This window comes from Gobio gobio (assembly GCF_949357685.1).
Source record: "Gobio gobio genome assembly, chromosome: 2".
Lineage (NCBI taxonomy): Eukaryota > Metazoa > Chordata > Actinopteri > Cypriniformes > Gobionidae > Gobio > Gobio gobio.
The window spans coordinates 68,094,838-68,113,222 of NC_137098.1; the positions used below are offsets into that span (position 1 = coordinate 68,094,838).

General features: G+C 40.1%; 1 protein-coding gene across 1 annotated transcript in view; it reads left to right on the forward strand.

The window, feature by feature from the left end:
• LOC307139363 (Fc receptor-like protein 5) overlaps positions 1–18,385 on the forward strand; it is a gene marked incomplete at its 5' end in the record, with an annotated part of 45,716 nt that overhangs the window by 13,986 nt on the left and 13,345 nt on the right. Inside the window, 7 exons of the mRNA XM_079838297.1 lie at positions 2,172–2,456; positions 4,504–4,770; positions 4,923–5,126; positions 6,330–6,590; positions 6,683–6,946; positions 7,259–7,525; positions 7,630–7,914. Of these exons, the coding sequence (XP_079694423.1) occupies positions 2,172–2,456; positions 4,504–4,770; positions 4,923–5,126; positions 6,330–6,590; positions 6,683–6,946; positions 7,259–7,525; positions 7,630–7,914 (1,833 nt within the window). The remainder of the gene's footprint in view (positions 1–2,171; positions 2,457–4,503; positions 4,771–4,922; positions 5,127–6,329; positions 6,591–6,682; positions 6,947–7,258; positions 7,526–7,629; positions 7,915–18,385) is intronic.

The window sequence follows — 18,385 nt, forward strand, 5'->3', positions numbered from 1 at the left end:
TAGTAATCTCTTCAGATATCATTTAGCCATAAACACTTTCAATAAAGTAAACGCAATCATGCATCATCTGTAAAAACAAAGAAAATACAAATCATGATTACCCTATAAAAGATTAGGAATTAAAACCCTTAAAACCATTAAACATAAAACACAAATTACAATATAAAAAGCTTAGAAACAAATCTCCCTGTTCAGGAATTTAAATTAATAGAAATGCCTGTGTTACTAAAGATATCTGCTTAATTCTCTGAGGCACCAGTCAACACCATTCCCTTAAGGACACTAAAACAAAGCAAATACAAATGTTAAAACTAGATACTCTATTCATCATAAATCACAATCCTTACCGTCACATGTCAGTTCTATGCTGCTCAATCACTGGTCTTTTCATCTGCCATTAAACAAGCATGAGAAGCTGTGATGTTTTTTTCAAATCTAGCACATGGTACCACAAAGAGGGAGCACCAACATGTCTGATTTCCTTTTGTTGACTCATGGGGTTCGTAGTCCATCTAATTTGTAGTCCTACAACTACCCCATTACATATATATCATTCCCAACAAACGTATGATTTAGAGTAAAACATGTTGAAGATTAGCAGACAGACAGTCAATTCATTAAATGAGAAGCTGTTTCCTCACAAAAGCAGTTTATTCAGTGTAATGAAGTCAAACAACAACGACACAGATTATTAGCCGTTACGCTTGTTTGGCTAAAGGTTGTGTAACGGAGGCCAGCTAGCAGTCGCTGTGAGTAAACCTCACTCCTCTGATCTCAAGAGACGCTCTAGCGACTGACACTAGTGGTTACAGCCTTTAGCCTCCCTGTTAGAGCGTCCAACTCTAATGTCGGCGAACAAGAGTTTGTGTGCGGTGTGCATTCAGTGCTCGTCTGATGACGAAATCCATCACCCTGTATGCTGACCCTAAATAACAAGTGAAGCCTATTTTAATAGTTAAAGTATTTAAACACCAGCATAAAAACACTGTGCTCATGTGCTATAAAACACTGAGACATGAAGCAACAGCTGAAATACTTCCAAAAGCATATTTTTGTGTTTAATTCATTTATTGCTCAGATTGTGCAAAGAAATCTGTGAATCTTTGCACAAATGCAGCTGCGCTTTAGCCTGACTGAGCTCCACAGTTCATCGCTTGAGGATTTAATTCTCTGTGTTCACAACAATTTAAAGGAGCAAAATAGAATTTCATTGAACACTGAACACAATGAAAAACATTTTAAAGCTGAAGTATTTCAAACTTTAAGTGTAATAAAGTATAATGACGAACAGAACAATGCATGACCACTATGTTGTAATTCACAACAAAACAGCAATATTAATTTAGTATTAGCACTGGTTATGATGTATTGTTATTGTGATAGTAGAGATTATTATTACCATCATTGTCATTAATATTATTGATATTACTATTTGTTATTATAAAACTGTGTTTTAACAATATTATATGGTTATATTTTATATATTATGTGATTATTATTTAAACCATATTTTACATTTTTGAAGGTTTATGATAATGAGGATTATTAGATTGCATTATTGTGATTATTGAGATGGTCATAATTTTATTGGGTATTTTGTATATAAATAATATCACATGAATTATTAGTAATTTAACAGATAATGGCAGCAGCTCTATGGTGTAATATAAGGGAGTGAATTGGGGGTCGGAGCAAATAAGTTCTACTTCTTTCCACTCCCTTTCGAGCAAGTATTAAATGTGTAAATAATGTGTGTGGACTCTAAAAACTGCTGGGTTAAAATCAACCCAAACTGGGTTGTTTTTGTTTTTTTAACATAAATTTTGGTGTAAAATTACTACATTGCTGGATTAACATGAATTCAAAATGGATTTGTAATTAAAGCCAGAAATCTTGGAAATTATAAAATCACTTTTACACACAAAGAATGACTATGAAAGATTACAAATTTATTAAAACCGAGAACAAGGGAAAACATGGTCAAAAGTAACAGTGCATGTGGGAAGAACATCAGAAAAGCAACAGATGAAGACAGTTCTGTGTGAATGGAGGAGAATTACACTTCAATTCCTTCACTTCAATAACATTACACATCTTTTGCTGCTTGCACTTACTGAAATCTGTGAGTCTTTTTACAAACGCAATATTAACACATTTGTGTTTCTTCTCAGCTTTACCCAGATCTACAGTGACTGTGACACCAGACAGATCTGTGTTCACTGGAGAGACAGTCAATCTGAAGTGTGTGATAAAGTCTGATCACAGTGACTGGAGATCTGAGTGGTCTAAAGACAGTGTAAAGTTACAGATGTCTGAGGGTTACACTGTAGACGGAGACACTCTCACTATCAGAGGAGCTGCTGTGTCTGATCAGGGTCAGTACTGGTGTAGAGGACGGAGAGATGGAAGACCAAACTCATCACAATTAAGCTCTGCTGTTTCTCTCTCTGTGACGGGTGAGTTGAACATCATTGCCCTCATAAACTCTCTCTACATGAACATTCAGAAACTTCTTACTGAATTCAGCTCAGTATATACGGCCTATTTCTTAATAGTATGAGAATCGGATCACATTATGCAACAATAAATTATTCAAACTGTCACATGACCTCATCATGCAAGTTTAATTAGCACTCATTATATAGTCTAATATAATTCATACAAAAATGAAATGTGTTGCATATAACAGATGTTTACAGATGCAATACTATGTTGGGATAATTCGGATCAAATTGATTCACAATTAAAAGAACCGAATCACCTATATGAATAATTCAGAATTAATATTTAACACCTTATCAACTATTCGTCCAGGGGTACGTCGATATTTGAGTTATCTTTTCAATTCTGGTCAGGATATTACTCCCTGGCCAAAGGTAATAATATCATTAATTTAATGTTTAATGTTCATTGATATGAATGAACATACGGTAACGTAAACACTATCGACAATTTAATGCAACAACTTATGAGCACAAAGCGCAAGACACACGTTTAGATGAAAAATGAATACAAGGCTTTATTGAGCTATTCTAAGACATACAATCTAATCTAATGAAACCACACACACATACTCATTCAGACAGTTTTCAGGAAAGGGGTGATATTTCTTAGAGGAGTTGAGTCCCAACCTTCTAGCATTAGCAGCTATTTCTTAAACCGCAACCGCAAAGAAAAACAAATAATTTAACCTTAGTGTGTCTGCTCGACACGATTTTCACCAGCTCGGCCAGAAATGGAAAGTTGTACCTGCGTTTCTGACTGCTCTTTGAAGCGCGGGATCTTCTCCTGATGAAGGGGCTGCGCCGCTGACCGTAAAACTTGCTTTAATTCTCTGAACTATGACTGATATTCCCTGATCTTACCTGAGACTTTAACATTATTATTTGAAAGCGCTGGGATTTCCTTCTCAAATCTATATTTGTGTTTTTCTGTTTGGCGTCACTAGTGGGAGCAGAAAAGACAAACACCCTTTAAATCAAAATAAATTACATGAACATGATAAAATCAGAAGAATACTGAAACTATGACCAATAACACTATAAATGAGCTCAACACTGCATCACTGTCTCTTACAGATAAACCGAAGCCGACCGTGAGTGTGACGCCCCAGAGTTCAGTGTTCACTGGAGACACAGTTACTCTCCGCTGTGACATGAGAAGCTCAACTGGATGGACGTTTCTCTGGAGGAAAGACTCAAACTCTGAATCCAGTGATGACGCAGGAACTAAAACACTCAGTTCTGTGAGCGTCTCTGATGGAGGAACATACGTGTGTAGAGCACAGCGAGGAAACTACTACACACACGACAGTCATGTTCAGATAACAGTGAGAGGTAAGCGCTCTTTTACTTTATAGTTTTGTCAGTGAAAGTTAATTTTGGGTTTTAAGTTCAAACATGAAGTGTGTTGTTTGCTCTTTTCACAGAGAGACTCAAACCTGTAGTGCGTGTTGATCCTGATGTCCGTGTGTTCAGAGGAGAGAGAGTCACTCTCACATGTGACATACAGGAGGCAGGAGTCTGGAGGTACAGATGGTATAAAGATCAATATGACAGCAGAAGACAAGACCAGATCTATACAATCCCATCTGTGGATCGGTCTGATGCTGGTGTGTACATATGTGAAGGATCTCAGACTGAAGCCTCACAGGACACACAGAGGAGTGATGGAGTTACACTGACAGTATCAGGTGAGTGTGTTCATCATTTCATCACATGCAAATCGAGAGACATGACCCCATAACACTCTTTTTTAAACTATTAAATTATGCAAATATTGTACAAACTGCAATTGTGTAATGTAAGCGGATTCAAAAGAACATACACATATTGGATATGAATATCAATGTTTAGTTTTTACCAGTAATTAAATAAATTTTTGATGTAATAAACACAAACTACAAGCAAACTAGATTATTTTAATGTGTTTTTGGAGGTTTTGAGTTGATAGCAGTGATCATGACACTGTTTTCAATATTTACTCATGTGTGTATTAATACAGAGAGACCAAAACCTGTAGTGAAGGTGAAGCCGGATCAGCGTCTGTTCAGTGGAGAGAGAGTCACTCTCACATGTGACATACAGGGAGGAAACACTCAGTGGACATACAGCTGGTTTAGAGATGGAAACACTGTCTATCCAACATCAACAGCAGAAGAGCTCAGTTTCACAGCTGATGAGTCTCTCAGTGGTAAATACACCTGTAGTGGAGAGAGATCAGACTCACAGAGATCAGACATCAGTGATGCTGTTACACTGACTGTATCAGGTGAGTCTTCATATTCACAATCTATCTAATGATCATCGTCTTCAACATTTTTTACTTACAATAGTTTTGTAAAACATTTACAAAATGTAATTATTTTACATTGCATTGAAAGAGCTGTTTGAGTCACTTTGTGTTTCTGTGTTTCTTCTCAGCTTTACCCACATCTACAGTGACTGTGACACCAGACAGATCTGTGTTCACTGGAGAGACAGTCAATCTGAAGTGTGAGATAAAGTCTGATCACAGTGACTGGAGATATGAGTGGTATAAAGACAGAGTAAAGTTACAGACGTCTGAGCGTTACACTGTAAACAGAGACACTCTCACTATCAGAGGAGCTGCTGAGTCTGATCAGGGTCAGTTCACGTGTAGAGGACAGAGAGATGGAAGACCAAACTCATCACAATTAAGCTCTGCTGTTTCTCTCTCTGTGACGGGTGAGTTGAACATCATTGCCCTCATAAACTCTCTCTACATGAACATTCAGAAACTTCTTACTGAATTCAGCTCAGTATATACGGCCTATTTCTTAATAGTATGAGAATCGGATCACATTATGCAACAATAAATTATTCAAACTGTCACATGAACTCATCATGCAAGTTTAATTAGCACTCATTATATAGTCTAATATAATTCATACAAAAATGAAATGTGTTGCATATAACAGATGTTTACAGATGCAATACTATGTTGGGATAATTCGGATCAAATTGATTCACAATTAAAAGAACTGAATCACCTATATGAATAATTCAGAATTAATATTTAACACCTTATCAACTATTCGTCCAGGGGTACGTCGATATTTGAGTTATCTTTTCAATTCTGGTCAGGATATTACTCCCTGGCCAAAGGTAATAATATCATTAATTTAATGTTTAATGTTCATTGATATGAATGAACATACGGTAACGTAAACACTATCGACAATTTAATGCAACAACTTATGAGCACAAAGCGCAAGACACACGTTTAGATGAAAAATGAATACAAGGCTTTATTGAGCTATTCTAAGACATACAATCTAATCTAATGAAACCACACACACATACTCATTCAGACAGTTTTCAGGAAAGGGGTGATATTTCTTAGAGGAGTTGAGTCCCAACCTTCTAGCATTAGCAGCTATTTCTTAAACCGCAACCGCAAAGAAAAACAAATAATTTAACCTTAGTGTGTCTGCTCGACACGATTTTCACCAGCTCGGCCAGAAATGGAAAGTTGTACCTGCGTTTCTGACTGCTCTTTGAAGCGCGGGATCTTCTCCTGATGAAGGGGCTGCGCCGCTGACCGTAAAACTTGCTTTAATTCTCTGAACTATGACTGATATTCCCTGATCTTACCTGAGACTTTAACATTATTATTTGAAAGCGCTGGGATTTCCTTCTCAAATCTATATTTGTGTTTTTCTGTTTGGCGTCACTAGTGGGAGCAGAAAAGACAAACACCCTTTAAATCAAAATAAATTACATGAACATGATAAAATCAGAAGAATACTGAAACTATGACCAATAACACTATAAATGAGCTCAACACTGCATCACTGTCTCTTACAGATAAACCGAGGCCGATCGTGAGTGTGACGCCCCAGAGTTCAGTGTTCACTGGAGACACAGTTACTCTCCGCTGTGACATGAGAAGCTCGACTGGATGGACGTTTCTCTGGAGGAAAGACTCAAACTCTGAATCCAGTGATGACGCAGGAACTAAAACACTCAGTTCTGTGAGCGTCTCTGATGGAGGAACATACGTGTGTAGAGCACAGCGAGGAAACTACTACACACACGACAGTAATAGAGTTAAGATAACAGTGAGAGGTAAGCGCTCTTTTACTTTATAGTTTTGTCAGTGAAAGTTAATTTTGGGTTTTAAGTTCAAACATGAAGTGTGTTGTTTGCTCTTTTCACAGAGAGACTCAAACCTGTAGTGCGTGTTGATCCTGATGTCCGTGTGTTCAGAGGAGAGAGAGTCACTCTCACATGTGACATACAGGAGGCAGGAGTCTGGAGGTACAGATGGTATAAAGATCAATATGACAGCAGAAGACAAGACCAGATCTATACAATCCCATCTGTGGATCGGTCTGATGCTGGTGTGTACAGATGTGAAGGATCTCAGACTGAAGCCTCACAGGACACACAGAGGAGTGATGGAGTTACACTGACAGTATCTGGTGAGTGTGTTCATCATTTCATCACATACAAATCGAGAGACATGACCCCATCACACTCTTTTTTTAAACTATTAAATTATGCAAATATTGTACAAACTGCAATTGTGTAATGTGAGCGGATTCAAAAAAACATACACATATTGGATATGAATATCAATTATTAGTTTTTACCAGTAATTAAATACATTTTTGATGTAATCAACACAAACTACAAGCAAACTAGATTATTTTAATGTGTTTTTGGAGGTTTTGAGTTGATAGCAGTGATCATGACACTGTTTTCAATATTTACTCATGTGTGTATTAATACAGAGAGACCAAAACCTGTAGTGAAGGTGAAGCCGGATCAGCGTCTGTTCAGTGGAGAGACAGTGACTCTCACATGTGACATACAGGGAGGAAACACTCAGTGGACATACAGCTGGTTTAGAGATGGAAACACTGTCTATCCAACATCAACAGCAGAAGAGCTCAGTTTCACAGCTGATGTGTCTCTCAGTGGTAAATACACCTGTAGAGGAGAGAGATCAGACTCACAGAGATCAGACATCAGTGATGCTGTTACACTGACTGTATCAGGTGAGTCTTCATATTCACAATCTATCTAATGATCATCGTCTTCAACATTTTTTACTTACAATAAATTTTTTTGAGTCACTTTGTGTTTCTGTGTTTCTTCTCAGATTTACCCACATCTACAGTGACTGTGACACCAGACAGATCTGTGTTCACTGGAGAGACAGTCAATCTGAAGTGTGAGATAAAGTCTGATCACAGTGACTGGAGATATGAGTGGAATAAAGACAGAGTAAAGTTACAGACGTCTGAGCGTTACACTGTAAACAGAGACACTCTCACTATCAGAGGAGCTGCTGAGTCTGATCAGGGTCAGTTCACGTGTAGAGGACAGAGAGATGGAAGACCAAACTCATCACAATTAAGCTCTGCTGTTTCTCTCTCTGTGACGGGTGAGTTGAGTATTATTGAGTATTATTAAGTGTTATTGTCCTCATAAACTCTCTCTATGATCACATGTACAATCAAGAGACTGTTGAACTACTGTATTCTATCGCCCTTCATAACAGAACACATTATACAACAATATATTATTAACATCATCACATGACCTCATCACATCGCATGTTTAATTCAGTAATATTTTACACTCTTAAATTATTAAAGAATTATAAATGTTGTACAAACTGAAATTCTGTGACGTGTAAATAGAAAATAACACTCAGTCTACATGTATGTTGTGTATGACACGATATATCCAGGGTTTAGTTTGTAAAAAGTTTATTAGAAATTACAAACAATTTTGATGTAATCAATACAAACTGCAAGCAAACTAGATCTTTAATTTGTAATACAGTGTTCGTCTCATCAGGTTTTGAGTTGATAACAGTGATCATGAGACTGTGATGCTGTTTCTGTCAATATTTACTCATGTGTTTATTAATACAGAGAGACCAAAACCTGTAGTGAAGGTGAAGCCGGATCAGAGTGTGTTCAGTGGAGAGAGAGTCACTCTCACATGTGACATACAGGGAGGAGGAAACACTCAGTGGACATACAGCTGGATTAGAGATGGACAACCTGTCTATCCATATACAACAGCAGAGTTCAGTTTCACAGCTGCTGTGTCTCTCAGCGGTCAATACACCTGTACAGGACAGATGAAGACTCAACTCTCTCAGCGCAGTGATGCTGTTACACTGACTGTATCAGGTGAGTCTTCATATTCACATCTGTCTAATGATCATCCATATTTCAACACTTATGATCTTCTGTATCAGCCGCATCTGTTCTTATAGAGGACTGAAGAAATTCACTTGTAGTCATTATTGTCTTCAGATGCAGAACTGCACGTCTTGTGTGTGTCGCACATTTATCAGGATACTTTTATAACATCATGTACAGATGTGTGACTTTCCAGTAGAGCTGGGCATCGTTCACAAATGTTAACAAGATGACACATCACCTCAAAACCCTTTGGCTTTATTTGTTGAGTTTGTTTAATGCTGTGACTGATTTAGGGTCTGAGGAAGGAATATATGCCTCTCGCTCAAGAGCACACGAAGCACACAAAGCTCTGGCAGAAGTCGCTGATGATTATGAATGTAAAAATAGCAAATACACATTTGCAGGTATTAAAGTTCTCCATCGTTGTGACAGATTTCCATTAGTTGGAAAACATAGCCGCGTTTCCACCGCAGGAACTTTCCCCAGGAACTAGGAACTTTGGGACTCTGTGTGTTTCAACCGCAGGGTCTAAATGAAGTTCCGGGTAAATATTTCCCCCTCCAAAAGGCCCTGCTCGAGAGGTAGTACTTTTTCAAAGTTCAGGAACTTTCGGGGGTGGGACTTGGGCGCTGAACATGCTGATTGGTTGAGCTCACGCAGCATTTTATTTCAACCGGCATTTTTAAAAGTCTTTTGCAAGGTTCATTCTGCGTTCAGTAAATATCAGTCTCGCTCTTTCTGTCCGATGGCGCACGTTGTCTCAGCAATCTCGCACGGTCAATGTTTGCTAGCTTTATGAGCTTTTAGAATACGCTTTAGTATCAGTGCTCGTCTCTTTTCTGCCGTTTTGTTAAAGACATATTAGTAAACCACATAACCAGCTAAAGCAGCGCTGCTTGCATCTTCTCCATACTTGTTATTGTTGCAGACAGTGTCACGCAAAAATGATCACTGTCCGTCGCTGAGTGGGAGGAGCAGTCGTGCGCAGTCCCACGTCTCTGGACAAATTTGCCTAATCTTCACAGTACTTTAGACCGCAGTGGAAATGCAGACAGTAGCAGGTCTGGGGGGGAAAAAGTTCCTGTAAAAAAAGTTCCTGGTACAAATTGTTCCGGGAAATTTTTTTGGAAACGCGGCTCATGAGGGGAAAAGAAACATGTGGTGCATTGCTGTTGTTGTTCTTCCGCCTCAGCTCAATCATAAGCCGCATTTCCACCACAGGAACTTTCCCCAGGAACTAGGAACTTTGGGGTGGGATTCTGTTTCGACCGCAGTAACCAGGGTCTAAAATGAAGTTCCGGATAAATATTCCCCCCTCCAAACGGCCCTGCTCGAGAGGTAGTACATTTTCAAAGTTCAGGAACTTTCGGGGGTGGGACTTCGGCGCTGTACATGCTGATTGGTTGAGCTCACGCAGCATTTTATTTCAATCAGCATTTTGAAAAGTCCTTTGCGAGGTTCATTCTGCATTCAGTAAATATCAGTCTCGCTCTTTCTGTCCGATGGCACGCGTTACATTTACATTTATGCATTTGGCAGATGCTTTTATCCAAAGCGACTTACAGTGCACTTATTACAGGGACAATCCCCCTGGAGCAACGTGGAGTAAAGTGCCTTGCTCAAGGACACACTGGTGGTGACCGCTGGGATAGAACCAGCAACCTTCTGCATATCAGTTAAGTGGTTTAACTGGACCACCACCTCTCCACGTTCCTCTCAGCAATCTCACAGTCAATGTTCGTAATAGCTGATAATAACATACGTTGTCTTATTTTAAATCTAGCTTTACAAGCTTTCAGAATACGCTTTAGTATCAGTGCTCGTCTCTTTTCCGCCGTTTTGTTAATGACCTCTTTAGTAAACCAATACATAACTAGCAAAAGCAGCACAGCTTGAATCTCCTCCACTTGTTATTGTTGCAGACAGTATCGCACAAATGATGTCGCGCGCAGTCCCACGTCTCTGGACTAATTTGCAGAATCTTCGCGGTACTTTAGACCGCAGTGGAAACGCAGACAGTAGCAGGTCTGGGGGAAAAAAGTTCCTGTAAAAAAAGTTGTTCCGGGCAATTTCGGTGAAAACGGGGCTATATTCAGTCATACCGAAACGGCTGGCTGTTAACCACACATTCACTTCTGATTGGTCAGAGCGTTCTCATTTTACTCAGGCAACCAATCATTATCTCAGGATCATCATGAAGATATCAAGCCATGCCCTAGCAACCATTTAGAGCACCCTAGCAACAACTTCCATAGACTACCTTGAAAGAGAGCACATATTCATCAATGTTCATTGAACTGTTAAAACTATTTAATTTAACTATAAACTGTGTGTCTGTTGATTTGCAATTATTTTCTCATGTTCTTCTCACACTTTGTCACGTTTGACCATGTTTGCCCTTGTTCTCGTTTTTAATACATTTTTAATCTTTCATAGTCATTCTTTGTGTGTAAAAGTGATATTTTGCGTTCATTTTAATCCAGCAGTAATTTTACACCAAAATTTTGGTTAAAAAAACAACCCAACATGCTGGGTCAAAACAACCCAGCGGTGGGTACGTCACTTTTTGACCCAGCGCTGGGTTGCCAAAATAACCCAATTTGGGTTGATTTTAACCCAGCAGTTTTTAGAGTGCAGGGATATCTTTGGATAGAAGTGTCATAGAAACATAAGGGTTGGCTCATTGAGGCAGCAAACAGCCAATCACAAATCACCTTCAACACTTCCTAGCTACGCCCTAGCAACCATTGTCGATCACCCTAGCAAACCAAACCCAAAGAGGGATATCTTCTAATCTGAATGTCATGGGCACAGGGGTTGGTTTATAGTTTTTGGAGTATCATCATTGGCAGCTGCCAAGCCACTCCATAGCAACCAAACAGAGTACCCTAGCAACCGTTTAACAAGACCTATATCTCTGTGTCATGACATCGTATTGAGATGGCCTTTTGACTCATGTTAGCAAACTGGACTTTCAACATGCTACACATGCTAGCAGTGAATAGCTACATGCTAATAGCAATTAGCTTAGGGTTAAAACATGATAAAAACAAGTAAAAATGTGCTAGCATCATGCTAAGAAAATGACAATAGTGTTAACATCATGTTACCAGCATGTTAATTGTGTTAGCATTATGCTAGCAACATGCTAATCATATTAACATCTTGCCAGAAACATGCTTGATACATGGTAATCGTGTTAGCATCATGCTAACAACATGATAATTGTGTTAACATTATGCTAGCAGCATGCTAATCATGTTAGCATATTGATAAAAAAACAGGCTAGCTACATGGTAATTGTGTTAACATCATGCTACCAACATGGCAAATGTGTTAGCATCTTGCTAAAACATGTTAACAATATGGCAATTATGTTAGCATCATGCTGGCAATATGCTAATTGTGTTAACATATTGCTAAACACATGCCAGCAGTGTAGCAGGCAGTGTAGTTGCACACAGCAAGCACCACTCACATTTTCTTCAGGAAATGTACATTCTAGTTATTATTATAATGTCCAGGGTAGGATAGCTAGGCTAAAAACAGAATTATATTGTATCATATATAGTTTGTGATATTAGCTCACTTTGCAGCAAAATAATTCTCTGTTGGCTTTTATTATTTGAAAAATAAAAACTTGTGTTGAAAAGTTATGCAAAAGGTTCATTATTTGTTTGACTACATCACAAAGAGTAAAGTCTTGTAAAAGCATTAGATTGAAAACATTGACATTTCATAAAAGTGTGTAAATAATAGAAATTCAGTTCAAAATCACCTTTCTCTAAATGCAACTGTTCTTTGAGTATTTAATTTGTGTAGGTAGAGCATGTAGTCACTATACTCCTGATTATAAGAAGAAGAAACTGCTCTTAAACTGTGTGTGGCAGGTTTGGCTGTGGAATGGGGTTTTGCTTTATTCCCTGCATTTGAATGATTTATTAATAAACTAGAGTTTTCTGAGTCAGTGTGGGTTTCAAAGAGGAAGTTGAGGATGCTGATCATCTCTGCAGTAGTGAACGCACGGACGCTTATAGAGGGAAATGCACCTTTCAATTGGATTACATCAAATATTTGGATTGTTTTTGTATTGGTTTGTTTAAAAGTAGACATTTCAAGCTTTCTATAGGCCTATCTCTCATGTCTGTGAGGCTAGTAGCCTATATGCTGAGTTTCGGTTCATTTATGTGACGCTCCAGTTCTTCTTGCAGTCGAATACGGAGCAACTTTCTGCTCTGAAGTTTAAGTTATTGCGTGCACTGTCAAGTGATTCAGATTTGTTGTGTTGCCGGTCTTGGCAGCTGTTGTCTTGTCACAAATATTGCATCGCACACTGTTGGCATCGAGTCTGGTGAAATGTAGCCACACTTTTGATCTTTTCCACATCTTTTTCATCTGTGGGGGTTGGGACACTTACTCCCTTTTTAATGGGTTAGTACACCAAAAAGATGTAAAATTCTGTCATTAATTCCTCACCCTCATGCCTTTCCAAACCCGTAAGACCTTCGTTCATCTTCAGACACAAATGAAGATATTTTTTTATGAAATCAGAGAGGTTTCTGACCCCTCCATAGACAGCAACTATTCCCATAGTGTAAATAGTGCAACGCTTCCTGGCTCTACGTCAGAATGCTGCTTCATTATTGGCCAGCTCCTGCGTCAGCATCACACACACACACACACACACACGTGTCGTGGTGCTCACGTGAACAGCGTCAGACAAAGGTAAGCCGGCGTTCTGATGTAGAACCCGGCAAGGTTATTATAGTTTTGCATTTTTAAATTAGTTTTTATTTATTGTTTTCAATTTTGCTACAAATTTCAGTTTAGTTTTAGTTACTTTTATAAATTGTTTTGCTAGTTTTATTTTTATTTTGTAAACACATTTCTATTTAGCTTTTATATATTTCGTTTCAGTTTTAGTTTGAGTAATTATTAGGGCTGAAACGATTCCTCGAGTAACTCGAGTTACTCGAATTAAAAAAATAATTGAGGCAAAATTGTGTTGCCATTCGGGAAAGCGAACGGCTTTTGAAGCAGGTCGGCGGAGCGCGCATGTAAGTTTTGAACATATTCTTTAGTCCTGTTGCACGACTCTAGTAGCTTGATTCTCCTACTAATATTTTATTTCGTTGTGTGTGATTTTTAGCCTTGTATTACTGCCATAGCCAATTGCAAAATTGCATTTGAATAAGATAATCTAACGTTGGTATTACCGAGACAGCTTTGCACTTAAGTTGCCTAGATCCAGGCATAAATTGGTTTTGATTTAAAGACATTCACGGCCTATCATCTGCGCGTTGAACTGCAATTATCAGAGGCAGCTGAGCGAACGAAATAGTGTATATATACAGTAGTCAGGTGTGTTGCCATTCGGGAAAGCGAACGGCTTTTGAAGCAGGTCGGCGGAGCGCGCATGTAAGTTTTGAACATATTCTTTAGTCCTGTTGCACGACTCTAGTAGCTTGATTCTCCTACTAATATTTTATTTCGTTGTGTGTGATTTTTAGCCTTGTATTACTGCCATAGCCAATTGCAAAATTGCATTTGAATAAGATAATCTAACGTTGGTATTACCGAGACAGCTTTGCACTTAAGTTGCCTAGATCCAGGCATAAATTGGTTTTGATTTAAAGACATTCACGGCCTATCATCTGCGCGTTGAACTGCAATTATCAGAGGCAGCTGATCTCACTCAGCAACGAATAGGTTCTATTTAACGAACGTTCCAAAGCTGGCGCGGAAGCGTCAGCGGAAGCGTTCAGCGCGCGTTTCAGCCTCCGCGTGTGAAGACCGACGCGGGTAAAGACATCTGTATTCGACTCTTCCTCTACACGACTCCTCCGAGGCAGGGACTCTGATAAGGCACAGAGTTATCTCCTTCTTCTCCCTTCATCTTTCTTTCCTTCCTCTCTCTAACCATGTGCGTCCACTCCATCCCCGTTATCTCGCAACCAAGACCCACTATTACACGTAGACGTAGACGGCACCGTAACACTGCTAATCTACTTCCTGTTCCCTCCTCCTCTAATGCCTCTCCGTCTATTTCTTTTTCTGTGGGGCTATGGAATTGTCAGTCAGCTGTCAATAAAGCTGACTTCATTCCTGCCTTTGCCACTCAATCCACCCTCAAAATCCTGGCCTTGACTGAGATCTGGATCCGTCCAGAAGACTCAGCAACACCTGCTGCTCTCTCTAATAACTTCTCTTTCTCCCACACCCCTCGCAAGACTGGGAGGGGTGGGGGCACGGGTCTTCTCATTTCTAACAATTGGAAATACTCATCTCACACAGCTCTTTGCAAAAACAACACATTTGAATATCATGCTATAACGCTTTCAACTCCCACTAAAATACATATTGTAGTCATTTACCGCCCCCCAGGTCCACTGACCACCTTTGTTGATGAGCTAGATGTTCTGCTGTCCTCATTTCCAGAGGATGGCTGCCCACTCATAGTACTCGGCGACTTCAACATTCACCTGGACAAATCTTATGCTTCAGATTTCCACTCCCTCCTAGCTTCATTCGACCTCAAACGCCTCATCACGTCACATACCCACAAATCTGGTAACCAGCTGGACCTCATTTACACACGCAACTGCTCTACAGACAATATCTTGGTCAAACCTCTACACATCTCAGATCACTTTTTCATCACATTTAATCTTCAACTTACTACTCACACACCACCAGTTCCTCCACCAGTTACTTTCAGACGAAACCTGCGCTCACTCTCTCCTTCTCATCTTTCCTCTGCTGTCTCTTCCTCCCTTCCCTCATCCACACAATTATCTTCTATGGATGTTAACACTGCAACTGACACTCTATGCTCCACCTTAACTTCATGTCTAGACAATATCTGCCCTCTTTCTTTTAGGCCAGCACGAGCTACTCCCTCTAACCCTTGGTTATCTGATGTTATTCGTGAACATCGGACAACACTCAGGGCAGCAGAGAGGAAATGGCATAAATCAAATCACCCATCAGATCTAGCTAAGTATCAGTCTTTGCTCTCATCCTTCTCGAATGAAGTACATGCAGCTAAATATTCTTATTTCCAAAACAAAATCAGCAGCACCTCAAACTCACGCACACTATTCAGAACATTCAACTCTCTGCTCTGTCCTCCTCCTCCACCCCCCACCACCTCCCTATCTCCAGACGACTTTGCACAATTCTTCACAAACAAAACAACAACTATCAGCAATCAGTTCTCACCCCCACACACTGTGGATTTTAGATCAGCCACTTCCACGACCGAACATACTCTCTCCTCATTTTCCACACTCACTGAGGCCGAAGTATCTAAACTTCTCCTCTCCAGCCATCCTACCACCTGTCCTCTCGATCCCATTCCCTCACACCTCCTTCAAGCCATCTCTCCTTCTCTCCTTCCTGCACTCACACACATCATCAACACATCGCTCTGCACTGGCACTTTCCCTACCACTTTCAAGCAGGCTCGGGTAACTCCACTGCTTAAGAAACCCACTTTAAACGCATCACTCATAGATAACTACAGACCTGTCTCTCTCCTGCCATTCATAGCAAAAACTCTTGAACGAGTTGTTTTCAACCAGGTTTCATCCTTCCTCTCACAGAATAACCAGCTGGACTCGAACCAATCCGGTTTCAAAAGGGGCCACTCCACAGAGACTGCATTACTGTCGGTCACCGAAGGCCTGCGGATAGCTAAAGCTGAGTCCAAATAATCAGTCCTTGTCCTCCTTGATCTATCTGCTGCCTTTGACACGGTAAATCATCAAATTCTTTTGTCCACCCTCTCATCACTGGGCATCACAGGGACTCCACTCCATTGGTTTGAATCTTATCTCACAGGTAGGTCCTTCAAGGTTGCCTGGAGAGGAGAGGAATCCCGAGCGCATCAACTGACCACGGGGGTTCCTCAGGGCTCAGTGCTTGGACCTCTCCTTTTCTCCATTTACACTACTTCATTAGGTCCCATCATACAGGCACATGGCTTCTCATATCACTGCTATGCTGATGACACTCAGCTCTACCTTTCATTCCAACCAGACGACCCCACAGTAGCTGCACGAATCTCCGGCTGTCTGGCTGACATCTCTGCATGGATGAGTAAAAATCACCTACAGCTCAACCTGGCAAAGACTGAGTTCCTCATCTTTCCCGCCAGTCCCACTATGCAACATGACTTCACCATCCAGCTAGGTGCATCCCTGATCTCCCCTTCAAAATTAGTCAGAAATCTTGGAGTTACATTTGATGACCAGTTGTCCTTCAGAGATCACATTGCTAAGACAGCTCGCTCTTGCAGGTTTGCGCTCTACAACATCAGGAAGATCAGACCGTTCCTAACAGAACACGCAACACAGCTTCTTGTCCAGGCCCTGGTTATTTCTAGACTTGACTACTGCAATGCGCTTCTGGCTGGACTCCCCTCTTGTGCGATCCAAACACTTCGAATGATCCAGAATGCAGCGGCACGTCTGGTCTTCAACGAGCCCAAAAGGACCCACGTCACACCACTCTTCATCTCTCTGCACTGGCTACCACTCGCTGCTCGCATCAAGTTTAAGTCGCTGACGCTTGCCTACAGAGCCACCACGCACTCAGCTCCTGCATACTTTGACTCGATTCTACGTCGTCACAACCCCACCAGAAGCCTTCGTTCAGCTAAGGAGCGAAGGCTTGTGGTACCATCACAGAGAGGCAAAAAATCCCTCTCCAGAACATTTTCATTCAACGTTCCCAGCTGGTGGAATGATCTGCCCACCGCCATCCGAAATGGGGATTCATTGACAACATTCAAAAGTCAACTAAAAACTCATCTCTTCCGTGAGCACTTAACCTCCTAAAAAAAAAAAAAAAAAAAAAACCTTTCCTTTCCTCTTTTCCTCCTCTTTCCCGCCCTACTCTAGCCTGTGCTATACTGAGAAATGTACACGGACCAAGTATTTCAGGCACTTGTTGCGCTCACTCGACTCTTCACGACCAATCGCTTATTGTACCCCCAAGTTGTAAGTCGCTTTGGATAAAAGCGTCTGCTAAATGCATAAATGTAAATGTAAATGTAAAAGCCTCAAAGCTTTGTGAAGTCCATTTAACTACACAGTCATGTTGCAGAAAGACAATTCTTGTGTGAGGACTAGCACATACTGCGCATATTGCGGTATATCAGCAGGTCAGGTGGGTAAAGTAATAAAAAGTAACATACTAAAAATTGCGGGTGGATAAGATAATATTTAAAACGCTGAAGCTTAACATTTGTGGCAGTTCGCGGAACTTCGCGCGTCAGCTGAAGAGAGACCAGCACTCGAAACACATAATCAACATGAATAGAGTTTGCACATGCATCACCGTCATTGTGATGTGTATGTGAAATGTTTAATGGGACTTTATATACTTAATATCACTTAATATGAATCTAATCACCGAAATACACCATTAAAATGTTCTCAAAGCTAAGCGCAACAATAATAAATAAAAAAATCTAATAACTTTACAAAACTTTTTTCATTATGACAATAATTCAAAAATACTGTAAATAACTGTAAATACTGTAATTTTGACTTTACAGTAAACTGCCAAGAGTCTGCTTTCAAATGAGACCATAAACTTCATGAACTGTATCTGTTTTAGTCTGGGTATACAATTTCTTGGGATTTTTTCAAAGGGTGGCGGGGGGTTGATGCACTTTTACACTGCACGCGG